Source organism: Haliaeetus albicilla, chromosome 23 (genome assembly GCF_947461875.1).
Source record: "Haliaeetus albicilla chromosome 23, bHalAlb1.1, whole genome shotgun sequence".
Taxonomy (NCBI): domain Eukaryota; kingdom Metazoa; phylum Chordata; class Aves; order Accipitriformes; family Accipitridae; genus Haliaeetus; species Haliaeetus albicilla.
This window is the reverse complement of record NC_091505.1, coordinates 25,925,257-25,951,741: the sequence shown is the minus strand read 5'-3', so window position 1 is coordinate 25,951,741 and position 26,485 is coordinate 25,925,257. Positions and strand designations below refer to the sequence as shown.

The window sequence follows — 26,485 nt, the reverse complement described above, 5'->3', positions numbered from 1 at the left end:
GAGCTTGGAAGGATGCTGCAGTTGCTGTCAGCTTCTCTACATAACTGTCCTTCGCTGGCTTATGCAACTTGTGGCTTTTTCACCTCTCTTCCTTCAGTCAGAGCTGCACAAAGGGACAGAGTTTTGAAGTAAATATATATTTTACCACTACTTTTTGAGTCTCATCTTCCTTCATTCCTCCCTTCCTTTGGTATGTAAGTCATCCCAGCAAACCTATCATGCCTTTAAATTAATCAGGCCTGTAAAGGGAACGGAGATGATGAGCCATTACAGGATGCCATTATTTAAAGGCCAGGAAAATGTACAGCAAATGCTAAGCTGCTACCTAAGTTTTACTCACCTTGTCAAATGCATCCAGATCTCAGGCTTTGCCTCCTTAGCTCATGATGGGTGAGGTGCAAATGAGAGGTCTCTGTGGTGTGTGCCAGCTCTCTTGCCTCCCGGTCTCAGACACCTTCAAGAGGGTTCAAAGTGACAGCTTTTCTGTTGCAAAGTCTTGCCGGCAGAGTTTCAGCTCTCTGGCCTCAAATCAGCAATGCACTCGTAGACAATCTTAGTTTTAAGACTGTGAAAAGTGAACGAGTTTTGAACTTTTCATCAAAGGCAACAGGGCTCCTTGTGGGCTCAGTGAAGGTGGTTTTAAATGTAGTTTTTGCATGGTCTCACCTGAACTTGGGAGTGTCCCTGTTTACTGTTTCTGTATCTGCACAGGCAGGCTAAAAGCAATATGCACTGGCTGGTGCACCCAAGAGTAAGCCACAGTCAGAGGTGAAGAAATAAATGTGCGCAGTAAGAGTCGTATGTACATCACACACAAAAAATGACTTATCCTTTCCACTTATCGTCAAGTCACTTTTTTTAGCAATGAGTTTTCTGTTAAGGTAAACATGGTTGGTTGGTTTGTTTTTCCATCCTGTACTCCTACACGGAGGGTGAAGAAGAACTAAAGAAGAACATCCTAAGAAGAAAACATACACTAAGGGGTGTTAAAGGCTTGGAGACTTCTGGAGCCAGGATTCTATCACAGCAAAGGAAGATGTATTCTTCACAGAGTGATGGAGGGGTTGGTCTTCCCACACGTACGACGTGAAGGGCAGAAGGTTGCTGACCCACGCCATGAGCCAGGCCAGACCACTTGCAGGCACAGGTAGGAACTGGCTGGCTGTCACTGTTATCTTGTCGTGGTTTAACCCCAGCCGGCAGCTGAGCCCCATGCAGCCAGTGGGATGGGGGAGAGAATCGAAAGGGTAAAAGTGAGAAAACTCATGGGCTGAGATAAAGACAGTTTAATAGGTAAAGGAAAAGCCGTGTGCACAAGCAAAGCAAAACAAGGAATTCATTCAACACTTCCCATGGACAGGCAGGTGTTCAGCCGTCTCCGGGAAAGCAGGGCTCCATCACACATAACAGTGACTTAGGAAGACTGAACGCCATCACTCCAAACATCACCCCAAACATGACCCCCTTCCTTCTCCTTCCCCCAGCTTTACATACTGAGCATGATGTCATATGGTCTGGAATATCCCTTGGGTCAGTTTGGGTCAGCTGTCCCAGCTGTGTCCCCTCCCAACTTCTTGTGCCCCTCCCCAGCCTGCTCGGTGGTCAGGTGGGGTGAGGAGCAGAACAGCCCTTGACTCTGTGCAAGCACTGCCCAGCAATAACTAACACATCCCTGTGTTATCAATACTGTTTTCAGCACCAATCCAAAATATAGCCCCATACCAGCTAGCGTGAAGAAAATTAACTCTATCCCAGCCCAAACCAGCACATATCTGCTGTTTTTTCATACTGCAATGGAAATCATGTGGCCTGCTGTCAGGCAGGAATTGAACATGCAGTCAGTGGCATTCTGTATGATTTCAAGGAGAAAAAAAGGGAAAAAAAAAAAAAAGAGGCTGAAGATCCAGACCCCAGTGGAGTCACTAGACAATACCCATCAGGTAAGGAAGAGGGCAGCTTTACAATGGCACATTGGTTTTCTTTGTTCTGTCACCCAAGCCTTTCAGCTGAAAAATCAAGGGCTATCAAATCCATTTTAAAGCCTTTCTTTTCCAACCACTCTGAAGTTCCATTATTAGTAGCTATTACATACTTGCCATTTGTATTTTGAATAATCAAATCTAAATTGTAACTGTCCACAGAAAATCAAATGCAATTGCTGTTGCGTTTTTGCTCTTTTCTTATTTCTCCTATTGAAGCCCATTTTGTAAAACTTACCCCCTCACCCACTCGCTTGTGATGAATATAAGTGCTATTTAGAATATATGCTAATGGCAGACTTTAATCTGAAATAATGTGTTTGAAAGCACTGTTCCTATTTAGATGGGCAGCTAATGTGAGATCATGCTCTGACCCTGGGGGAATTGTGCCTGAACATCACTGGACGATTAGTTTGCACTTTCCAGTTTGTGCCACCTGAATTTTAATTTGACTTAGGATAGCAGATGAATTTAAAATTTGGTTGTAGTTTAGTTTCTGTTTTAAATGTGAAATGTCAGTTGTTTAGAAATCTGGCATGTTTATCCCAGGTTAGGAAAGCATCTGCACAGCTGCTGCCAAGTAGCTCCGTCTGGAGGGAGGCTGTAGTCCACCCTTAGTGAGCCAAGCTCAGATGAACCCGTAAGACAAAGGGAAGCGGTCTGGTGCAGAAGATCTTACCCTGCAGTTCAGAAGTGATTAATTCAACCCCTGGCCATGCCGCCACCACCTTAGGTAAACCCAGGCTGGCTTTTTAAACATGTGTCTCAGGAGTGAGAAGGGCTGAGTGACCTACACATTGCCCTGCTGTGCACATTAACAGTGCATGCAGGTATAAGGATTGGTAATAAATATTTCAGGGGCTCAGCTATACCTTTTGTGCCTTAAAATCTGATGGTGATAATAGAGTAGACATCAGTATTTGAGAGCAAAAGGAGGAGTTCTTGCAGCTCATAAGTTACAATGCCTCTGGCGCCTGTGTATCTGCAGTGTTATTAATTCATCTGTCTAGAGGGCATCTAGCCCTCCAGGAAACAAACAGACCTTCTGACATTTAAAAGTAAGATACAAGAAGGAAAGATACTGAATGTCTTTAATATCTGCAGTCTGCAAAGTCTCTGCAGAGACGGGCAGGTAACCTGAATTTTGCCCAAGAAAAGCAGGCAGAAAACTAAGCAATTTCATTCCACAGCACAGCCATTCCTGCTCCTAAAATGTTTCCCGATAAGTAAAAAAGCAGACAAGTGTCAATTAGACTTAGACACTTGTCTAATGACATGGAAAACAAAGGACTGGCAGCTGCATCGAGGAGCTCCATGGGACAGGAGGTGGCCAGCGTGGAGCAAAGGCAGGAGTGTGCAGTGTCAGCATCAGTCAAAGCATTAACGTCATGGGAACATTAAAGCAAAGGAAGACTCATTTCATTGCTGTGAATTCTTTTAAAATAGCTTGATTTCAATCAAATGCTTTGAGCCCTGCCTTTGGGAACATGGCTGACAATGATTTTAGTCTCTGCTTGGATTTCAGGCTGCAGACTTTCTAAGATGCTCAGTTCACCAAGGCATTGAGGAACATGCATGAACATTGACTGCAGCAGAAGATCAAACCTACCGCGGCACTGGGACCTGTGGGTGATGCTCTGCTGAATCATCTCAACCAGCGACTGAGGCTGTGTGCCACCAGCTGAGCACGGAAGGTCAATGCTAGCCACCAGAGAAGCGTACAGAGAGAGCGGGGCGGTGAAGGTGAGCGGCTCCTCCTCAGATCCCTTCCTCTTCCCCCTTTACCGAGCAGAGTCACTAACCCTGGGCAAGAAGAAAAGCCAGGAGGAGTAGCGGGCATCCAGCTTCTTGCCTATCCTCAATCCAGAAACAAAGCAAGTGGTAAGGCATAAGTGGGCAATAGCAGGACCAGCTGCAAAGGGGAGAGTCTCTGTCCCCAGTCAGGAGGGTTAATAAGGATTATTGTTGTACAAAGCAAGGGTAGATGCAGCAGCTGTAATGAATCAAGTCTTAATTCTTCAACCAGTGAGTACTAGAGTGTTTCAAGAGGTTCTAGCGCATACCTGTAATTAAATAATTTGCACCTGGAGAAAGATAACAAGCCTGGGATTTTGCTGGAAATTTGATTAGACTAAACTCATAGCTTTCCTCTTTGAACGTACTTGCAGTTATAAAGCCAGTAATAATATGTGCCAGGCAAGAAAAATATAAGGATAATGAAATGACTCTTCAGATGTATGGGAATCTCACAGTCGTGATGAGAATGACTTCAGGGGAAAAAAAAAACAACCAGAAGCCTACCAGATGATCTTGTTATAATGATAATAAATGTACAGCTTGTCCTTTCTACAGCCCTCAGGCCAGAACCTCCATATAGTAAATGCAAGACTTCATTCTGCTTCTGCTGAAAGCAACTGGAGTTTTGCCACAGCCTTGAACTGGAGCAGCTTTGAGACCCTGGGAAGCAATAAGTACAAAATTCTGAGCAAATAACTGGTTCCCTGGAAACACACACATCAAAGGTGCATATCTTCCCTCCCACAGAAGGAATTTCTATCTCTGTCTAGGCTCTCTTTTTCTCCTATTTACTAGAAGGATCTTCACTGGTTTCTCAAAAAGCCTCTGGCTGCTGTGGTGCAAGCTGGGATGCTCAGTCTGCTTCACGGCAAACAGATACCCAAACTGGGGGGGAATCTTTAAATTATCATCCTTGTTTACTTGCCTTGACAGAGGTTGCAAACGTCGCTGGAGACCAGGGTGCATGCCAGAGGCAGGACAAGAGATGCTGGCAAGGCTCGGCAAGCGGCTGGGAGCACAAGGACCGATGGCTCCAGCCCCACACGTGGCTCCTCAGCCGCCAGCAGCTCTGGCTTTGGGCAGCATAGGAGAGGACACGTGTTGAGTTACCTCTTCCCAGCATCACTGCAGCTTCCCAAGATCAGGGAGCTGAGCTTGAGGATGCTTCTGGATTATTGTTTTTTAATTCTTGGTAGTAACAGCTATGGGAGACTAGTCTATCTTCCCAGAGAAGAACTGGGGACACCCACTGCTCGCTTTAACAGAACAAAGAAAAGGTGAACTTAATGCCAGAGAACAGGACAGATGTTAGGAAGCTTATGTATAACAATTTAAAATGCATTATTGATTGGAATTAGCAATAATTAGATCATTTGGAAAATAAAAGTCTTATCATTGTAACAAACAGGACTACTAACAGCTGCTTGTTGAATTGGACTGGACTGTTAAAACCTTAGACTTGCAATTAATCTCAATTATTGCCTCCACACATCAGTGTGTGACCTTTTTACCCGTAAACAAAATTCTGAATCTAGCAGAAGGCATGTTCTCTGTGTCCCACGTCTTTCTTGTGCATTCCCCATCCCGTAGTTGCTCCCCTGCCGATGACACGTGGCCTGGGAGCCAGCCTTCACCTTGGTGTGACGTGGCTGTAGAGGTGCCAGGCAAGAAATGGACAGTGGGAAAGGAGCCATGGGCAGGATCAGGAGATCACAGAGGCTACTGGAAGTGGGCAGAAAACAGAACCTTTTTTTTTTTTTTTAAATTAGGTGTGAGTGACACACACAGCATATAGATGAGAAAGATGATAATATCTAGTTTAAAAATATGTTGTCTAAAATCTTTGTCTGAAACCTAAACTGTCTTTTTTTTTTCTTCACATTTCTGTGTCAGCATCTGTCAACAGGAGTCCAGACGTGGGAAAAATACTTATCTAAGAACAATCTGTCAGTGCTGAAAATCCACTAAAAGAGCCTCATTTCAGAAATCTGGGCTTGGAGAGGTTTGTGAGGATTTTTTTTTTTTTTTCCTTTTTCCATTCATTATATTGCCAGCGTCTTTGTACAGACAGATGCTCTGTACTAGAAAAGGCAGTGAAGGACCCACACTCACAGCCCACCCAGCCTGGTTTCAGGCCTGCATCCCGGTGTCTGCTCTTTGGCAATTGCTGCATCCTTGCTGGGAGGTTGCAGGCACCGCAGCTCTGCCCATGGACTTGATCCGGAGCCCAGAGAAGTCAACACAAAGATCTCCTCTGAGCTCGCTGGGCTTTGAATCAGGCTTTTCAACAATCCCCTTTCAGAAAGGTGGCACAGGCACTAACTTTCCATACCAGTTGGTCTGGGACTTAACGTAGGGAGGAGGTCAGACTTTCATCCTCAGCATCAGCGTGTATGTGTTGTGGGAATCCACACGGAAGAAAAAACCCGAGGTATTATTCTAACTCCCGTTAATGACTTTTGAGACAAGCCAAATCTCTTAGAAGAAGAACCTTGTTCCTTTTTCACAAGAACTTACGAACAGCTCATCTTCAAAAGGAACAGTGACAATTTGCACTACAGGTATCGAGCATCCTATCTGCTGTTTGTTACACTTTTAAAGTGGAAGAATAACGTCAAACTTGTAAGCCGCTCTTTACCCTGCTGAAACGCCACGGAGGAACACGTGAGTTGCCTTTCCCATCGAGTCCTCCCCTATGCTGGAAACTTCTGTCTGTGCCTGGACCTCTCTTTCAGTGCCAGTGAAGTGTACGCGAATCCGCGGCGCGGAAATAAACGCGGAGAGAATCGCTAGCCCGTGGTGCTGCTTTCCGACCCCGTGCTCCCTGCGGCTCGGGACGGGACGGGACGGGACGGGAGCCTTGCGGGGCACCGATCCGCTGGGCGGGCACCGATCCACGGCGGAGCTCGGCGCCGCGCCCGGGGCTTTTTTTTTATGAATGGAGTAGTAACCCCCGCCCCGAGCCCCGCCCCGCCCCCGGATTGGCGGGGCGGCGGGGGGAGGCGGGTGGGTGTGGTTCGGTGAGCGGAGCTGGAGGAGCCGCTGCTGCCCCGTGGGACCGGGACCGGGGGGATGCAAGCGGCCGGACGGCGGCGGGGTAAGTGATGGGTTGGGTGGTTGGTTTTGGGTTTTTTTTTTTCTCCTTGTTTTTTTTTTTTTGTTGGGAAACTGTGTGTAACTTGTGCTCGCAACGTCCGTGCTGTTATGTAAAGATTTATCTTCTCCAGGGGGTGAAACGTTGGTTTCTAGTCAGAATTCAGAGCGCCCGGCAGACGGCTGTAGGGAAGAGGTCCTTAAAGTGTGTGGGGGTGGCAGGTGAGCGGTTCTGCGTCGGGAGGAAAGGACTGCTGAAGCAGCTGGAGCGCTCAGCCAGACTGTGCGAAGCAGATGCTAGAAGCGCTGCGAAAAGTTGTACTGAGGTAGGCTCTTCCTCTCTGGTCCTTCATATTATATTGTTATAAAAACGGAAAGGTAGACATTCTTGCTGCATGCAGGCGTAGTATTTCAACTCATCAGGATAACCTGCGTTTATACACACCCTTTCTCAGGAAAACAGGCGAGTCCTCTCTGCCGCCCCTGTGGCGTGGTCCAAGGCAGCAGCCAGCGCCAACAGCTTCGACGGTTACTGAAAGTAACGTTTTACTGGGTATAGAAAGGTCTGAGGAGAAATTCAGTGTTAGAAAATCAGGTTATAGCTCCATCACCTTAAGCTCTTCCATTCTCCTTGGGCTGCCCAGGGAAGTGGTCACGGCACCGAGCCTGTCAGAGTTCAGGGAGCGTCTGGATGACGCTCTTAGTCATATGGTTTAGTGTGAGGTGGTCCTGCAAGGAGCAGGGTGTTGGGCTCAATGATTCTTATGAGCCCCTTCCAACCCAAGATATTCTATGATTCTATGATTTGTTCCTAGAGCCTTCCCTGGAAAGAACAAGGTTCAGCCATGCAGTGGGTCAGGTCAGGAAACTGATCCAGCTGAAAACACTTTTTATTTAATTTTCAGATGGATCAGCTTTTTGATTTGATTGTACAGGGGCCTGGACACAAGCACAAGAGAAAAGGCTGTTATGTAGCAAGGAAGAAGAGATGTCCCCATTCATGATCCACATTTAAGGCCATGGTTCCCCGACCAGTGTGAGCTACTCAAGAGTGCAGGTCCTACAGGTAGTCCTTGAAAAACAGGCTTCTCAAACACACAGGCAATTGAGAAAAACATTTTGGGCTTTTTAAAATTGAATAATCTGTACAAGGTTTCTTCTTGCCATCCACCAGACTGAAGCATACAGACTGCAAATCTCATTTGACCCATGCATTATAGCAGTTTCTTGAAACTTGGCCTCATCTGATGGCAGCAAAGACAAGTCTCCACATGAGAACCTAATGTAAGTTGATGCAGGGAGGGCAATAGGTGGTTTCATCTGTCACACCATAGCATCCTCTCTCAAGCTCAGTGACAGCATTTCTGTAGCATGAATATCCCAGCTGTGTTTGTTCAAAGTGGTTCATCTGGAGCTGGCTAAAATCATATTTCTTTGTTACACACATGCTGCATTACCCGTAGGTCCCTCTCACTGCCCACTGAGAGCTGCCGTGCACCATAAAGGAATGACATCCTCATCATATACCACAGCGGACAATAAAGAGGTGTTGAGTCCTGCGCACCTTATCCTGGCATGGGATAAACATCGCAGGGCTGTTAAGGCCCTCAGTGCCCATCTGCTTTCCCAGCCCAGAAGCCCAGAGGGATGTAGTTCTGAATTCTCTCATTACCTGTGTAAGCATTAAGTCCTTTCTGACTCATGCCAAGGTTCTAGTCTGAGATGTTTTTCTGCAGTGAGTCCCGTGTGCCAACCATCTTTTTCAAACAAGGTGAATGATCCCTTTCCCCAGTTTCAGCTCTGCTCCCAGTTTCACGGCAGCTCCCCAGGTTTATGTCTTGTGAGAGAGTCAGACTGGGACCTGGTCTAGGGCTGGTCCTGATGCTCCCAATACCATCAGCATTGGGAGAACAACAAGGAGCTCAATTGCCTGCTGCATTACAGCTGCTTTGCTCTAGCAGAATCTGCGAGTGTTTGTCATGCTCTCTGTCCCACCCAGGCTTCTTTCACTCATAAATTTGCCAAGGAAATAGCCATAGCCTCTTTTCAAGATTTGCTCTTCTCTCTGTCTCCTGGGTGATTCCTCCCTCGTTCCACCCCACCGAGTTGCTTTAACATCCACTTGCTTTTGAGAGGCATCCCCTTGTAGGTCCCCCGGTACTCCCGACACTCCCCAGAGTAAGCAGACAAGCCAAAGCAGATTGTGTTATGGGAATGCATGGGTACAAACACACAGTGCCCAGCACCTTATTTCCATCAGAAAAGAGTTGCTCTCTGACTCCTGGTGGTGTTTGCAGCCGAGGCGACTACCGTGACTGAGCGGTGTGTTGGTTTGGGGTCTGCCTCAGGCCACCACCTGCCATGCAGCGAGCTGGCTGCCCCAGGTAGCCTGCCAGTCTGCTGTGTGGGAAGGTGTCAGGGAGGCTTTTAGTGCTCTGCAAGCTCTGCTTATTAATCCCTCACACCATGTGAGGTCCATTGATTTGTGCACATAGCCACGGGACTTGATGGGAATGGCGTGTACCAAACAAACCAACCACCTTCTCGGAGAACCCGACAGAGCTTCTAAATTACTTTCTGCTCCCGTATGTAGCATATCTGTAAATACCAGTGTGCATAGTTAATAGGTTCCACCTAACATCAGTGGATCAATGCAATCTAAAATCTCCAGAAATATCTGAAAATGGAGAGCGGTAAAGGTGAGGAGGCAGAGATTTTTGTCTCTAGGGAATTGCTCTTGTGTATCTAGCGCCTGTATGTTGGTTTGTTTGCATACGGTGTAAGTGGCTCCTCCGTGAGTTGCATGCCTCTACTGCTAAGTCTCGCCTCTTGCAGGAAAGACCGTTTTCTTGCTGAAACTGAAACACTGGAAGCAGAATTCAGTTGTTTGGAGGAGAAAATGTGAGATAGACTAAAGTCAACTTTCTGATGTGATTTCCAGGTTCTGAATTGCTTTAGGATAATTGCTGGGGTTAAATGCTGACAAAAGCTACCTCTGCTTTTAAAAATGATCCCTCAAATGGCTCTGCCTTTACATTTCAACAGAAAAGAACTGGGTGTTTTGAAGTAGAGGATGAAAGCACCAAGAGTGCAGCCTTCTGTGGAACTTGGAGGAAAAATGGACTCAGGTGAGAACAAAGAAGAAAAAGCTGATGTGGGATTAAAAGAACTTCAACTCCCACCTGAGGTTTTCTTACATTTGCTACATGTAATAACTAGTTCTTCCTTCCAGCCCGCCCATGGAGCTATTGCTCTTCTTGATATACGAAGGGGTTGACAGCCCCTTTCCAACGTGCCCGTTGGAACTGCTCCCCAGTGCCGCCTCTGCCCCGGGGAACCCACCGCACCTCAGAGGCTCCCTGCAGCTTTCCGTTCTAAAGTGGTGTTTGTAACAGCAGCTGCATCTTCGCCAGCTTCCCAGAGAGCCAAGCAGTTGAAGGTGATGGATCACTTGCTATATCAGCTTGGAGCTGTGATCACAGCAGCCTCAAGCTGAGTGAAGACTCGGGTTAACCCACCATGCCTCGCTTGCTGCTTCAGTCACACAGGTCACAAATGACGGGGTTTCTTGAGGAGTTAGACCATTACTCGTCCTTGGCCAAACTCATGTCAATCTACCAAGCAACCAACAGGACCACCTTCAACTGGACAGACAGCCGCATTGTTGAGTGGGAGAAATTTGCCGAGCTGGCTAAATACGAGCCGGAATCCCAGAAATCAACAGTGAAAGCTCTCCTAATCGTGGCGTACTCAGTCATTATCATCATGTCTCTCTTTGGGAACATGCTGGTGTGCCACGTGGTGCTGAAGAACAAGAGGATGCACTCAGCCACCAGCCTTTTCATCGTCAACCTGGCAGTGTCTGACATTATGATCACGCTGCTCAACACGCCTTTTACCCTGGTAAGTGGCCCGCTGTGCTGTCCCTTCAGCCAGGAGGGGACTCTCTCACAAGAATGCTGTGCCTGGTAGTCACACCCTCTCTGTGCATGCTCTTCTAGGACTGAGGCGTGAACCCAACACAATCAAGTCTAATAGACAACTCTGCCAGGCAAGTAAAATGCTGTTCAGCAACCTGTGGGCTCCCTTTGCTCCGTTAGACTCTGTTTCTCCTAAAAGTCTCTAAAGTCTCCCCAAGTGTGCCACCAATCCACAGCAAGAGCTTCTTGGGGAATGCAGAATAAGTGCCTGGAGGAACATGTACCTTTAACATACGTGCAGGAGAGCACTAGAGAGTCACACTTAAAACTTAGTGGGTCAAAACAACTCGCATGCCATTCATACTCGGGTGACTGGAAGAAAGTAGTTAAGCTTTTCAGAGCTGCCAGTTGGGTAAAGTCTTCAGTGAAAGCTCGCCAGACCTGAAGGCGGGGGGGGGTGTGTGTGACCAAAACTTGGTCCACTTTTTCCAAATACAGTTGTTAGTATAATCAAAAAGTTATTACCGCTGTTCACAAACAGTGTTTATACAAATAGGCCAGGAGGGCTCTGTGGGTTTTGACCTTATAAACTCTTATGTAAAGGTGTTTCAAAATCCAACATAGCTAATCTTTCTTTGGGTTTCAGGTGGAGCTGCCCAGCCAGCCAAAACCCATGTGCCAGCTCAGGTGCAATCCAAAGGGTTTCCCTGTGGATTTGTTTTCAGTACATTTGCTGGCTGATGACCTGTTGTTTTCCCCTCAGGTTCGGTTTGTGAACAGCACGTGGATCTTTGGAAAAGCCATGTGCCACATCAGCCGCTTCGTGCAGTACTGCTCCCTCCACGTCTCCACACTGACCCTGACGGCCATTGCCCTGGACAGGCACCAGGTAAAACCTTGCCTGCCTGCCGTTCCCTTGCAAGGCTCTTCCCAAGCCCCTGTCAGTCTCGGTCGAGCCATGGGTTCAAGGGGGCTGAATCTTGGGGATTAAACCTACATCCAGTGAGAAGGCTCTAGAGCTAAATTCCAAGACGCCCCTCGTGCATCAGGGGTAGGAAGGCTTGATGGACTTCTGTAGGCTCCCAGGTACGGGGCAGGAGAGAAAAACCAAAATGCGGCATCACAGGTTTCACAGGACACTCCCAGGCTTTCAGTGGAAAAGAGTGAGGACACCTTTTTCAGGTAGTTTGAAAAGAGCCAGGTCCAACCTAGCCCACAAGTACGGCAGGACAAGTTGATTCAAGAGCCATGGGGGGCCTTGAAAGACAGCAGAGCCGACACTGAGTGCAAAGCATTACTTCAGCCGTACAGGGAACTTTTCCAAGCTTTTTAGTCTACCACCCAAACCCCACAGAACACCAGTCTGTAGCATCCTGAGCTTAAATTCTGATTTAGTTGCCTGTTGGTTCTTTTGCTCTTTTTTTCCCATTGGGCATTTGCAACACCATCAAACTGCAGGACAGTTGGAGTACAAAGGAATTCTGAGACTAAAGTCCCGTGGTATAACTATGGGACTAATGCTGGACCAGTATAAAGGGGAGAAGCAGAGCGGGAAGTCTCTGTTGGAAATACTGGGAGGAGACTTCAGAGCTGTGAGAAGACTGTACCCACTGTCTGCCTGCAGCCCGGCTGTGTCAGCTGCCCACTGTGACAAACGCTTGCTGCATTACCAGTACAGGAAAGAGAGGGCAGCCCAGGCCACACGCTTATCTCTAGCAATCACTCTCATTTCCTATCAGCCAAATAGTATCTTCCAGACTCTCAGATTTTTATAAGCTCTTTACCTTTTCAACAAAGAAAATTTCATAAAAGGTGAGTTAGTGCCTGAAACGAGGCAGGGGGCTCAGCTTCATAGGTTCAGCTAGAACAGGAGACATTTCTTTATAGAAGATTCATACAAAATAAACAGGCATACCCATAAGTGAAGAGACTTGTGTAGATATTCTTTTTTTCCTACCTAATGTAACCCACAATTTAAGGAAAATGGTCCTCACAGAACAAAATAGAGGAAAAAGTTTATTTGAAAGCACTTCTGAGAAGACTGAAAAGTGCAATATTTCCCATTTTCCAGGTCACTGTAATAAGCAGGACATTTTCCTAATCATGGCTGTAATTTTCTTAACAGCATTAGATCATGTCAAAAAATGCCTCTGCTGTGTGTACTGGTGGAGGGACTTTGCTTTCCTGTGCAATAAAAGTCATGGTGAACTCTCTGTTGCAGGTCATCCTGAACCCACTGAAGCAGAGGATGTCGCTAACGAAGGGAGCGCTGAGCATCTCTGTTATCTGGCTGATGGCAACCTGTTTCTCCCTACCCCATGCCATCTATCAAAAGCTTTTCCAGTATAACTACAGGTGAGTTATTTCCCCTTCCAAGCAAGCACGAAGAGGTCCGATAGCCCTCTGCAGCAGTGGCTCTCAGTGGCGAGAGCTGCTGGAAGGGCTCCCAAGCTTGGGCAAGGACCTAGTAGAATCAGTGGGATTTTGTGTGTGGATGAAATTTCACTTCCCACAGCAGAGGCTTTGCCTGCTGTAAGAGCTGCCTGGCTCTCTGCTCTCTGCAGGGCATGCATGTCCTCAGGAGCTGGGTTTGCTTTCACCATTGCCCAAATGCCTGGATGAGGGGGTTAGGCTCACCTCCCAGCCCCATGCTGGTGGCAGGCTCCAGGCACAGCCTGGCCAGGGCACAGCAGGTCAGTGAGACAAACCTTCTCCAGTGTCATGATACTGTCAGGAGGAGCTTTGTCCTGAGAAGGTCATTTTCTCCTGAGAGCCTTTCCTCTTCCTTCCTCGCACTCGCTCAGCTCCTTAGACCTAGGAAGACCATGTCTAGCCAACTTGCTCAGGAGGAGGAGGAGAGAGTCAAAGCTGCAGTTTGAAAAAGAGAGAAAATAAAACTCATGGTGTAAACATCTGGTACTGACATTAGCAAGACTATACAGAAAGAAGAGGGAGGAGAGGACCGCCTTTGTGAGTCAGCAGGGCCACGAACCCCAGATCTCCAAGACTTCATATGCTGATTCACATGTTTTAGCTCCCTTGCATTTCATCCATCTGGATTTATGAAAAAGCACCAGCTTTCCTTAAAGCTTGAGGCTCCTCTGCCCAATGTTACATAAACAAGAAAAGCAAAAGAGAAACCTCCACCTATTCCTCTGCAGTGAAGGGCTGGTGAGAGGAACAGTGCTTTGACAGGGACATGACATTGTCTCCATGTGCTGCTTTGCCTTGCCCAGCAGAGAAGGGAGCTCTTTGCTTGGCTGAACACAGCAACAGGAGCTATTAGAAGGAGATGAAGTGGAATTTCACATCCATATGAGGACTACTGAAGTATCAGAAGAAAATGAAGGTTCTGATCTAGAGGGGAAAAAAAGAAAAGGGGAAAAACCAAAGCAGCTTATCTCCCCGCCCCTCCCTTCCAGCTGGTCGAGTGATGGCATTCATTGCTGGGAAGTTACCCTCTCCACCAGGGAGAAATACAGACCCAGAAGATTTGGGGTGGTTTGCCCTTGCAGTCTTTTGTTCCTCCATGGTACCCAACCTGTTCTGGCCCTCTTGTCCCCACCAGCCTGTGGCACTGCTATGAGTCCTCCTGGCTAGAAAACAGTCCATAATGCTACACAAACTGGTGTTTTTCGTGGTGGTGTGCCATGCTGCTGGTGCCTGCATTTCACAGGAATGCCAGACTGGAGGCCAAGGGGATAATCTTACAGTGAGCAGTATTTCCAACCTGAGAGCGGTGTCCCAGTGCGCCGGGTAAGGAGGCAGTAATAGGCAGCAGGAGAAAAATTCCTATTATAGATACTGAGCTTCTGTATAAAGGACAAATACCTTTCTTCTTACAGCACAGTCACTTCCCTCCCATTAGAATGGCAGGGAGAGTGTTTAACTCCCCGCACAGGCTTTTCATTGCTGTTTGTATATGAGATGTTACACAAAATGGGAGTGTAATCTGGGGCTTCGCAGCTCTTCCTCACTTGTGCTCGTGATATTGATTTGACTGAGAGATACCTCTGCAGGGGATATAATATCTTCAACTGCTGAGACTTTGTAAACAAAGTGTTGGGTTACTCCTGTACTCGCATTGCTTTGCAGCTGTGTTCGGGGTATTACTGAACAAATTGCTTATGAATGAACAAACGCCGCTATCTGTTTCGTAGCACCTGTCTCTGTTCATCCTTTAGCATGGCCAGAGGAAACCGAGCCTCGCATTGGCATGAGGCAGCTCAGCAATATAAGGACTTCCAGGACGTGCTATTCTCATCCCTGCTTTCCATTGAATAAAAATTGCAGTTGTAATATTGCTCGTAATAGCTCCTGCAGGGCCAGGGGCTCCTGAGAAGTGCCACCAGGGAGCTGTTGGGGTTCTGGGGACAGGAGAACGTGGGCTCCACCAGCATCCAACCTCCCCGGCTGCAGTGCACAGCAGTGTGGCCAAGTCTGTGGTTGTACCAGAATTCACCAAAACACAATGTCCTGTCTGGTTTTGCTCTCAACCAGCCTCTTCCCTGAAATAATTGTGAGCCTCTCCTACAGCTCCATGCCCCTCCTTTAGAGGGTGGGAGGTAAGGGGGGCAGCAAGGGCAGCAGATGGTTTTTCGATGAACCTGCAGGCTTGCTCTGCTGCCTGCTCAGTTCAAATAGTGGTTTTAAGCTCCGCAAGCACCAAAGCGTCACCCTTGCTCGGCCTCAGTTGCACTCCCGATGCCGATGGCCGCAGCCCAGACACTGTCCTGAGCTCAAGCCGATTCCCGGGGGGGCGGTGAGGGGTGACAGCCCTGCTTCTGCCCCATCGCTTCTGCTCTTTCCCTGTGGCTTTGCTCTTCAGCCATGGTGGGTCTGACCCAGGTTGCAGTGTCACCTTAGGCGTTGGTGCTTGCTTCCCTTGCCAGATCCCCAGTTGCTTTGGCAGGTCCCCTTTGGCAGGCAAGCAGGCAGGCAGGCAGAGCTGCCTGCAGGCAGGGGCTGGCCTCGCCCGTGCGAGGTTCAGAAAGGATGGTGTTCCTTTCTGCGTCAGTTCGCCTCTTGAGCAGCATCTCCAAGGTCCTCCACGGCCGCACTCGGCAGAGCTCTGCTCCTGCGCCCTTTGTCATCCCTCCAACAGCTGCATGCAGGCCCTGCTCACAGCCGTCCATTTTCAAGCAATCTTCTATTTATGGCGCAAAAGCTAGCTCCAGAGGTTGAAAACAGGATATTAAAGATATTAATCAATACTGCAACGAATAATGCAGCTTGATGGGTATTACAGTCTGTGCTGAATACAAGCGAGCGGAGGATGAGTGTTGAAGAGAGAAGGGCAAAATGGAATAGGAGAAAGAAAAAGAGGGGAAAAAAGAAAAGGAGAAAACATCACCGGAAAGAAATGTGCAAGTGCTCCTTTCTTCTAATGTTTCATCACTTCCAGGCATCTGCTGCAGGATGCGGAGGGGACAGGCGGTGCTCTGCAGAGGGTGCTGGGCTGCGTCAGCTTGAGAGCCGCTGCCAGCCCAAAAATGCAAACAGAGCCTGGATCCGCTGGGTTGAATGTGACAGATTGCTGAAGTGCTGTTAAAATAAGCTATCACATGTAGTTAAACTCAGTTCTTTTGTCAGTTAAGCATCAGAAGTTAAACTGTCAGGCTTAAGTTAAACTTGACTTAAATGACCAGGTTTTCTAATTACCACTCCTGTTTTAAGATAGGTTTTAACAGCCAGTTTCCTGAAAAGCTGACGGAAACGGGATGGTCAGTACGGAAAGGAAGGAGTGCTGTCCATGCAGGTGGGGTCGTGGCTGCGAGGCTGTCACATGGTCCCCAGCTTCCAGCAGCCCCTTCCCCTTCAATCCGTAACAGCTTTGACTTCCCAGCTGCTGCAGCGGTTTTCTGCTCTGGCCGAGGGGGTCCTGTGCCTGCTCAGGGCACAGACAGGCCAGTGTACCCAGATAGGGCACGGGCTGCAGATCCAGCCTGGCAAAGACAAGTCAGAACTACTGCAAGCGTGCTGCAGCTGTGATCCCAGCACGTGCTGTGACTCTGCTGCATCCCGGGAAGATCACGTCAGTTGTGCTTGGCCAGACCAACAGTTTGCACAGCACACGTGCAAGAGGAGTAATACATCCCGGCCGGATTTCTGGGTGGGCACATTGAGGGAAACCTGGGCATAATGTGTCCTTTAACCAGGTGCATAGGAATCGCCTATGGGACTGGAGAAAAGCAGGAGTTAGGTGGGTCTCACCCACTGCCCTCATTCCTTCTGCACTGGGTTTTTGGGGAAGAGGAGACTGGCACTGCCATGTCTCTGTGCCCACGCACACAGGGAAGGGGCAGATGCAGCCAGGTCAGGGCTTCTTTCACAGTAGCCCCTTTTGTGAGAATAGGCCATTGGGGTGACTTTTGCCATGTTAAGGGGACACAAGGGACTCATTCACTTAAAATCAACTGCAGCTCCTAAGAGGAAACTCCGGTTTGTCTCTCTAAGAATGTCTTCTATCAGACAGCACAGCTATTTAAGGGGAAAGGAGATAACACCACACAGTAGCCTGGCTTATCTTTGGTGAGACAGACACAGAGAACATCATGAGAAGACCTTCTGGGAAACAGGTTTGACTGAACTTTGTCTTGTTGAGATGAGCAATACCTGGCTCTCCTCTGTCCAAACTACAAATCTGAGGTGGTTGTGGGTGGTGTGGAAGCCCCGCTGTGGTTTGCCAAATTAGCAGCTTCCATTCGCGCAGCGATGGCCACACACTATATATGTATTTCTTTGTTTTTCAAGGGAAGCCACTGTCCGAAGTTTGTGCCTCCCTGATTTTCCTGAGCCTGCAGAGCTGGTCTGGAAGTATCTGGACCTGTCTACCTTTCTCCTTCTTTACCTCCTGCCTCTGCTAATCATCACTGTCACCTACACGCGCCTGGCCAAGAAGCTGTGGCTCCGCAATGCCATTGGAGACATCACCACGCAGCAGTATATTACCCACCACAAGAACAAGAAGAAGAGCATCAAGATGCTGATGCTGGTGGTGGTGGTCTTTGCTGTCTGCTGGTTCCCTCTCAACTGCTACGTGGTGCTCATCTCCAGTCTAGGCATCAAGACGAAGAACTCCCTCTATTTCGCCCTGCACTGGTTCGCCATGAGCAGCACCTGCTACAACCCTTTCATCTACTGCTGGCTGAACGAGAGCTTCCGTTCGGAGCTCAAGTCGCTGCTCTGCATGTGCCAGAAGGTGCCTCAGGCTCCGGACAACGTGCTGCCGCCTGTGGTCATGTCCTGCCGTGAGGCATGGACGGAGCAGGCCAGGTACAGGAAGGGACCCGCCTCGCAGACCATTTGCTCCACCGTGAACATCCAGACGGTCGACACAGACCTGTGAGCTGCAGGGCTGAGGTGAGTTAGCTGGATTCAGTGGACACCAAAGGGCATCTCCCCGTTTCTCCTCAGGAACCAACGTTGCTGCTCTGGTGTTTTACCACCGACTTTTGACTTGTATCACCCTTTACTCGGTGCAGTGGGAGCAGAGCCCTTCAAACACCCTTCCCGTGAGCCCACAGCTGCAGCTGCTCCAAGGAGCAGGCATACGTGCAGGGGACATGGAGGTCCACAGACAGGGTGATTTGCTGCTTTTGAGGCTTTCCCATCTTATTACTAGCAGAGGGAGTGGGACCCAGGTTTCTGTCATTGCTCATGCTGTCCCGAGTCGCTGGCCTGTCTCAGTGCTCGTAACACATGCCACAACACGGGGACTTCGCAGAGCAACAGAAATGGACCTGTTCTGACATGTGTTTGAAGAAGGACTTGGCCATCCAGGTTGACTCCATCCACATGGAGTTTGAGCAGATAATTTACCCCAAAGCCTCCCAGCAGAGGTAAGGGTCAGTCAATAGCAGTTTCCCCTTCAGATGGTGCTGCTCTTCCTCCCCTCGCTCCTTCTGCCCTGGCTCTGTCCCACCCTTCCCTCTGCCACTTCTGGAGCTGCAGAGCCAGCAGCTGGAATGCAGCCCCCAGCTGCGAGGGGAGTGGGAATGCACGCCGGGCATCGGCAGCAGCAGCCTTAGTCGGCACTCAGGTGGACAAATTTAGTCCATTGAGAATTTCTTTTTGTTTTTATTACTAATATATTAATTCAGGAAATAAACCTACACTGGCACTAAACAAAAGGCCATGAAATATTTCATCAGGGCTGTAGCATTCACTAACTGAAGAATGAAATCATTCTCCATAACTACTAATTGCTGTAAAAGAGTTTCATTTAAACAACGAAATTGACTCAGACTAAGAGGGAAGATTTTGTTTACAGTCCTTGAAAAATACAGTTTAATTTAGCTATGCTTGGGAGGCACGTGAAAAAAAGGATACAGAACAAAGGAAAGATTTAGTACATGAGAGACGAAGAAAAAAAAGAAAAAGACGGGGAAAGAGACATTAAAGGCAGAAAGAAGGCAGAATTGCTACATGATTTCACAAGCAGTGTGGAGCAGTGCCTGGGCACTGGGGAGCAGGAACTAGAAGGATCTCCTGGCCTGGCCAGCGACATCCCTTTCTCCATCATACCACCCCTCTTAAAAACTGCACCAAGACCAGTGAGGCCAGACTTCTTCTCCCAGCTTCCCTGGTTGAGCTTGAGCAAGGGACTTCTCTTACTTGGAGAGGACAGACAAAAGACAGGAAAATATTTATGACTTACTTATCCATCCAGACCTTGGGTCGAGTTGTCCTCAGTCCTTTGCTGGAAAAAAAGCTATATGTGTTTTGAGCCCCGACAGTTCCTGGGTAATCCTTCCAAACTCGGTGCTGGCGACTGGTACGTGCTGTGACAGTGACAGAGGGGCTCTGGTACGGACGCACCAGGGTGGTTACTCTCTTGTCCTCAGACCTGAAATTCAGAGGGAAACACTGTACTCATAGCAAAAAAAAAAAACCCAAACAAACTGCTTTGGATAAAAAGTATTCAATGTTGGTGTGGCCTAACCATGAGTACTGTGTGCAGTTCTGGGCCCCACCATTTAAGGAAGATGTGAAGCTGCTTGAACATGTCCAGAGGAGGGCAACCAAGCTGGTGGCAGTGCTGGAAGGCATGTCCTGTGAGGAGCAGCTGAGGACTCTGGGTTTGTCTAGTTGATGAAAACCAGGTGCTGGTTTTCAGTAGTTTAAAGGGAGTCATGGCTGCTGAGGGTCAGGGATGTTCCTGGTCTACCCTGGCGATAGCCTGGACTGAGCTTCTGCCTGGGAAGGAGGTGGGGGGGACCTGGGTTGCTGACAAGGATGTGCTCCCACCACCTTCCAGGGGGAGGATAAGACAGACCAAAGAATGGAAACTAAGGATTGATTTTTTTCCCCATTTGTGCAGTGAGAAGGAGCAGGACAGCAAGGAGGGGAGGTCCCCACTTCCAGGCCACTTGACCCAACTCAGCCACGTCCCTGCATCTCAGGTGTACATTGCAACATCTGCACGAGGAGAAGACAGCAGAGCATCATGAGCAGCAGCAGAAATGGATGCATACAAAATCCCTGAGGCGTTTCACTTGGAAACTAACAATTATTTGAACGTGGGAATTTAAGGCAGCTTGCCACTGGGTGCAGGCACTGCCTTCTCTCTGTAGAGAGCAGGGTCCATTTTCAGTTAAAAAACATCATTGTGAGTTTTTCAAAATGTTAAAAGCATCTCTAATTAATGAGCATCACATCATTTCATTATTAAGAGAAGCTGTCATTTGCCTTTTTACTGTTCCTCACTTTTCATCAGCTCTTAGTGAATGGCCCTGAAACTACCACATATTTCACTTGATTAAAATATTATTTCTTCCCTGTGGAAAGGTGGATGTCAGTATGGAGCTTTCAGTTTCCACTACAGAAATGCAGCAGCCCATTTCCGCTCAACTTATCTTCAGAAGTTTAAGAGACTTTTTCCCAAAAGTTGCAACCCCAACATCCTTCATCCTTTGATTGCTGTTGCACAAGGTTTGAGCATGAGCTGAGGATGTAAATGAAATGGTTATAAGGCACAGTGGACAGGCTTCTCCCAGCAACTGGAAACTTTCCTTCGAGAGTGGAAACGTGAGTGATGGCAGCCTCTGGGCAAACCAGGAGATGGCCACGAAAAGCCTGTGAGACGCGGTGTCATATGGGCACAGGAAGGAAAACAGTCCTGGGAGGTCCTACTTTAAAAAGACTACCTGGAAGAAGCCCCCCACTCCTCAGAGTTCAGGACAGGGATGAAAAATCAGCAGAAAAGAGAGTTCAGCAAATGTTGGGTAAAGCGTGGAGTCACCCAGGGCCTGGCCTGGGGGCAGAAGGGGACAGCCTGAGACCCCCACTTGGTGCTTGCTCTGGATCTGGAGGGCTTGATCTGGGCTATTGAACTTCCCTGACATGCTCTCACAGGGCCCCTTCAGAAAACAAGGTTTAAACTCACTATTTGCCAGTAGGTAACAGGATTCATGCCAAGTAATAAGTGAAAAAAGAGTACCCATCTCTCGTGCCATAGCAGCAGCGCTAAGTGAACTGTGATAGCAGCCTCCATCAGTTAATAAGGCAGCCGCAGAGCTTGATTAGCTGTGTTTCATGGGCTTGTTTGCCGTTCACAGTTATTCAACTCATTCAGATAGATTCTCACGAAAAACACCACTGGTGTCACCCAAAAAAACCATGCAGCTTTTAACAAAAACACTCACCTAAAATTTCATCCTGGATGAGCATATTCTTTGCTATGTTCTATTGCCCTGGACAAAACTTTCCAGGGCTCTTTGAATACCACTCACAAAACAAACATTTCACAAAGAAACAACAGAATGTGGAAAATCGCACCTCACCGCCCCCAAAAGCTCTCTGTAACAGCTAAGGGAGCTGTGTGGGACCTGACATCCAAGCAGCAGTGCTGGCATGGACTGCTGGCCCTGTGCACAGTGCCGTGCACAGCCTTTTGTTCTCAGTGTGCCTTTCCATAGGCTGCTGTACGACGCACTGTGCACACAAAACTCCCACAGTTTCTAAAGAGATATTTCTTACTGTGTTTTCTTTCAATGTACATATTATATCCTGGGTTTTTATGAAATAACCATAGCAACAACACTAACACGGATATCTTCAATGAGAAATATTAAGCTATGGCTCTTGCTGTGATTCTGAAATGAAATCTGCTCTGTTGGCAAATTCTGGGGTACAAGCCAAGCCACGGATTAAATCCCATCCCCAGGGCTGTTTTACAGTGCAAGATGGATAGATAGAAATTTTCAGTAATTTCTTGAGATGTTTGCCCAAGTATACTGGTACAGACTGACTGCTGGTTTCCTCAGAAACAGCAAGCAAACCTTGGAGTTGTACCTGCCCATCATCCCTTTGATAGGGAAGCAGTTCTGGGACCCCCCTGTCACGTCTAGTGGCTATGGGTGAAGTAGAAGTCTCTTGGAAATCTCTTAATCTTGTGTTGAGTCCATCTTTAATATTTCTTAGGTTGGGTTTTTTGGTTGTTTTTTTGTGGTTTGTTTTTTTTTCCTTCCTTTCTTTCTTTAAATGGCTGCATAATCTTTTTGTGGAGGAATCAAAGACCTCACTCCAAAGAAGTGGGTCTCTTTGTACTCCCTTGATCTTCTGCTAATCCATGTAGTTATCTATCTCTTGCTGTGAAAAATAACCTAGCTGGTTTTCCTTGGATCTGTCAATCGTAGCATCTCTTCATCGCTGAATTTTTCTCCCCTAAATGGGCATGATGTAAGAGCTGACTGTATTGCATCTTCGTAATGGCTTAGCTATCTAGACTGGTAATTATCAATGCCTGAATGAGATTCAAAGCCTTGCACGCTTTGCCTGTTGCCTGGAGGCTCTTGTATCACTTGAGGATGCCCTGACTACCATGGCAGCACTCTCTCAGCAGCATTCAGGCAAACAATAGGATGCACAACATAAAATAAACTGAGTTATGTTGTTTGATTTGAGCAAGGCACAGTGACTGAGGGGCAAGAGATTGCATCTCTGCTGAACTACAGGTGCAATCAGAGCGCTTACTTAGCCAATGTCTGGAAAAGAGAATCTAAGAAATTCTGCTTTTGCTGAAACAGATCAAGGTCTGAGCCAACTCAGCAGGTAAATAGATGCTTAAATCTTCATTAATTTGTCCTCAGACACGCTGCTCATCTGTGGGAATGGCTTCCTGAGCGGCACCCCATGATCAATAGGGCCAACGGAGAACTTCCAGAAATGGGACCACCACTTCCCACTGGGTGTTTTCCTCCCCGTTCCCAGCAGGGCTGTGCTAGTGGGCTGCTGTGGGTTTTGTGCCAGAGCCCTGCCCTGGTCGGGGCAGCAGGCAGCGGCGTGTGGGCAGCCAACATGGCACAGTTTGCTCTCCACAGCCCGGTGATGTGGCAGCCCCGAGGCTGGAGGGCTGGACAAGAGCGTGGGGTGGGAGAAGAGTCCCCTGGGAAGCCCGTGCAGTCCAGAGAACCCTTATCCTGCTCAGGCGCTGCGGACCGAGCCGTCACCCTGCGCCTTTGGCAGCTGCAGTGCTGCTCGCCTTGGCAAGCAGATGACTTGAACCTGTCCCTGGCAGGCAAAGCCCCAGGAGGCAAGACTCCGAGGGTGAATTTGGAGGGCAGATTATTAAAACACTGAGTTACCAGAAGTCTACTCCAGAGAAACTATTTAAGCACACACAAATCAGTATGCAAAGATTCAACAGAGACACGTCTGAGTGATTAACAACTCAGATTTATTAAGGTTAGCTCATGCCAAATGCATCTAACTGCCTTCAGCATAGTTGCTGATGAAGACGATAACAGACTACACAGTGCAGGGGATACCTGAATTCCAGAGACAAATCCCCTTATATAGGCCCATCACATAATGAACAAAGAAACCACAAAATGCCAACTAGATGAGCAAAAAACAAGCAGAAAAAAACCCACAATGAGTCAGAAAATTAGCTCAGGAAGGAGAAACAGAATACAATTATCATCAGTTAGCTCTTCAAGTGGAAAACAGTACTGAGGGGCTGTCCAAAGCACACTGAAGGAATAAATGGAAATGTCCTCAATTAAGTCCAGATCAAGCCCTGGGAAGTGGGGCTATAGCTGGCTCAGTGTCAGAGATGATCCTCTTGCACCAAGATACAACTCAGCAGATTGGGTCACTCCCGGGCCAGGGGAAGACGAGGAAGGAAAAAGCCCGAACCTCACCCAGGAGGCTTGGATGCAAAGGCACACCCAGAATTAACACTCAGAAGATAATGAGCAGACACCCCGGGCTGCCGGCAGCAAAGGAGAGTCTCTCCCTCAAGTCAGGGCAGATGGCTCTACCCTCTCACCGACTGGGGAGCAAACACGCCTGCTTCCCTCGAGCCATCACCTCCTGTGCTGCGGTAGGGAGAAGAATGCTTCTGATCTCCCCAGACTTTGGATGAAGCCCAAGCGGGAATACTGACACAGTAAGGGCAGGTTTATGATGCCAAGCACAATGCTGCAGTCAGCGCTCAGTTTAAAGATTCAAGGCTTTTCGCAAAGCTGCCCTGTCCCACTAATGCTCAGCAGTAATCCCCACCCAAATTCCAGCCGATATTCCTAAACCGCTCCCCTGAGCTCGCTGACCAAGCACTCCCAGCGCGTACACACCTTTCCAACGATGACTGCACCACTCGGCTCATCCCAATGAGCTTTCTGTGCGAGCGGCTATGTCAGAGGCGATCTCATTGCCGAGACACGTTGGCAGTGCCACGTTTGGGGTGTCTGCGTCGGAACAGGACTGGAGTCACTTGGGGTCACCGGCTGATGGGACGAGGCAGGAGTGAGCGCAGCAGCAGATGACCGAATGCTGCTGCAGCTCAGGCGAGTTTCCTGCACGATGCTCCGGGCTGGCGAGGGCAGGTAACAGCAGGCGGGAGGGACACGAGCTGACACAGCCGGAGGAGGGGGGTCTGCAATGTCTGCACCTGGTGCGCTGCACTGAAGCAAACCTGTCCTTAGGGGATTACTGGAAGTCTCCCCAGATAGGAAAGCAAAAGCCTTGGCCTTGGCCCTGGCCCCGGCCCCCTGTATTTTTAACTTTGCCCCAGTAATAAGGGTTGAATTAACGCATTTGGCCCTTCTAATGAGGTTTTATTCTCCCATGAGCCCGTACCAGCTAATAATGCCTTGTTCAGCAATGCCAAATCACATGAGGACCCTGCCCTCTGCAATGAGCTGTCAATGAGGAGCAGCTGTCACTTATCAGAGGTGAGAGGAAAAAACATAGTAATAAAAAAACCCAACAGGCCAAGTCCTGCAGAAATGATGTGTCTGATTTTACAATACAATAGTCTGTTACTTGAAAGACTTTTCCATGACAGGCCTCATAAAAATTTCCTCGGCAGATAAGAACAGACAAACTGCTTTATAAAATCAGATTGATGGACCATCTAATTTGTCTGCTGGAGACAAAAACAATTGCTTTATGGGACACCATAAGGGAAAATTATAGGGAGTATCCCTATTAATGGAATTTCTGCTTATTGCCTTGCAATTAATGCTGCTTCAGAGCATAAAGGTTTATATCCTCTCCAAGCATCATCTCTGTCTAACATGCCCATATGCTTTCATTGTATATGTAAGTATCTAATACATACCGTGTCCTGGCAGGTTGTTGAACCTCAGCGGCTTCTGGCCCCAAGGATTTCCCCTCTGCAAGGATATTCAGTTGGTGCTTGTAGCTGACAGTAGTGACAGTAATTTTCAAAACACCATTTCTGACAGTTTTGTGCCATTCTACCAGAACTGCAGCATATTCCTCAGCCAGGTCTGTGGAAGTCATTGCTGTTTCAAATCCACACTTGTAGCCAACTTGAGTACCATAATCGGTGTGAATCCAAGGTGGCCAGACTTTGGGTGTTGTTACAAAATAGTTTTTGATACATAATAAAAATGATGGCAGGCAAGTTTTAGAGCAACAGATTTTGTTCTTTTTTTTGAGAGGGAAGTGATGTTTGCTTGCTGCCACATCTTATCTGAGGCAATTTCCAACAGGAATTAAGTGATCACTTAATCAAGGATCTAAACCTTTTGCAGCTTCTTTCTCCTTCCACTGCTCATTTTGATCTTTTACTGGTGATACATGTCAAACAAGGCAGAATTCACAATTACAAGGAGTTCCTGGATCACCCAAAACTTCCACGATGGCTTTACCACAAAGTTCAGTTAATGAGGAGCTGCAATAGACTGGATGACTCTGGGCTATTTAGGAAATTTTTGTTTCCTTCTGAACTGTAATACATTGCTTGGACCTTTCACATTAAGGTTAATAAACCAAGTCCCTCCTAAAGACTGGAAAGGAATCAAGTTTTAGTTTTTACCATTACGGTATTTCTAGGATTCCCTTCATAGTACATTGTCTTTCCTGAATCTGTGTTTACAGGTCAGTTATTTAATAGACTATCTTAATTTTCTACCCTGTTCTTGAAATAAATGCATCAGTGGCTCTTGCTTACAAACAGTGAATAATGCCAACAGTTCCCTGCATGGAGACGGCAATAGCTACAGGTCCAAATAAATACTTCAACGCAGCATCCCCTCTTTATGTTCACATTTCTATTGCAGGCTATAGATTTTTTCCCTTTATTAAATTTGAAGGTTAATTTTAAGAAACTTAAAGCTAAAGCTAAATCTGACTTGAACATAAGGTTACCCTGCATTCTATTTAAAAGAACTGTATTAAATTGCACTACCTTGCCTTCTATTTAGTGGAATATAAGTATTCTGT

The 26,485-nt window shown here is 47.7% G+C and overlaps 1 protein-coding gene and 1 long non-coding RNA gene across 10 annotated transcripts; both read left to right on the top strand.

Annotated features, from left to right (window-relative positions):
• Window positions 1-263: 263 nt before the first annotated feature.
• On the top strand, window positions 264-4,587 carry LOC138690775 (uncharacterized). Its single transcript, XR_011329563.1, has 3 exons — window positions 264-1,147; window positions 3,505-3,722; window positions 4,332-4,587. It is a non-coding gene; the product is annotated as an uncharacterized lncRNA (long non-coding RNA).
• Window positions 4,588-6,748: 2,161 nt separating this feature from the next.
• LOC104322350 (G-protein coupled receptor 83) lies at window positions 6,749-25,676 on the top strand. 9 transcript variants are annotated; one of them, XR_011329560.1, is made up of 8 exons: window positions 6,749-6,873; window positions 9,915-9,997; window positions 10,102-10,772; window positions 11,553-11,678; window positions 13,011-13,144; window positions 17,543-18,151; window positions 20,112-24,182; window positions 25,369-25,676. XR_011329560.1 is itself a non-coding variant. In XM_069811646.1 (8 exons), the coding sequence occupies exons 4-7, from the start codon at window positions 10,425-10,427 to the stop codon at window positions 18,135-18,137; spliced, it is 1,203 nt and encodes a 400-aa protein (XP_069667747.1). In that variant the 5' UTR covers window positions 6,749-6,873; window positions 9,915-9,997; window positions 10,102-10,308; window positions 10,410-10,424; the 3' UTR covers window positions 18,138-18,151; window positions 20,112-25,676. The 9 variants fall into 9 exon arrangements, 5 of the variants coding, with proteins under 5 accessions (XP_069667747.1, XP_069667748.1, XP_069667744.1 ...); XR_011329559.1 differs by having other exon boundaries at window positions 20,112-24,618; XR_011329561.1 differs by lacking the exon at window positions 25,369-25,676 and adding an exon at window positions 19,752-19,869 and having other exon boundaries at window positions 17,543-18,630; window positions 20,112-20,215.
• The last annotated feature ends 809 nt before the right edge of the window (window positions 25,677-26,485 follow it).

Excerpts from the sequence above, each read along its gene's own strand:
- LOC104322350 (XM_069811643.1), top strand. The coding sequence starts at position 10,389 with ATGCCTCGCTTGCTGCTTCAGTCACACAGGTCACAAATGACGGGGTTT. Across the intron at positions 10,773-11,552 it reads TCAACACGCCTTTTACCCTG|GTTCGGTTTGTGAACAGCAC; the intron begins GTAAGTGGCCCG and ends TTTTCCCCTCAG. Across the intron at positions 13,145-17,542 it reads CTTTTCCAGTATAACTACAG|GGAAGCCACTGTCCGAAGTT; the intron begins GTGAGTTATTTC and ends TTGTTTTTCAAG.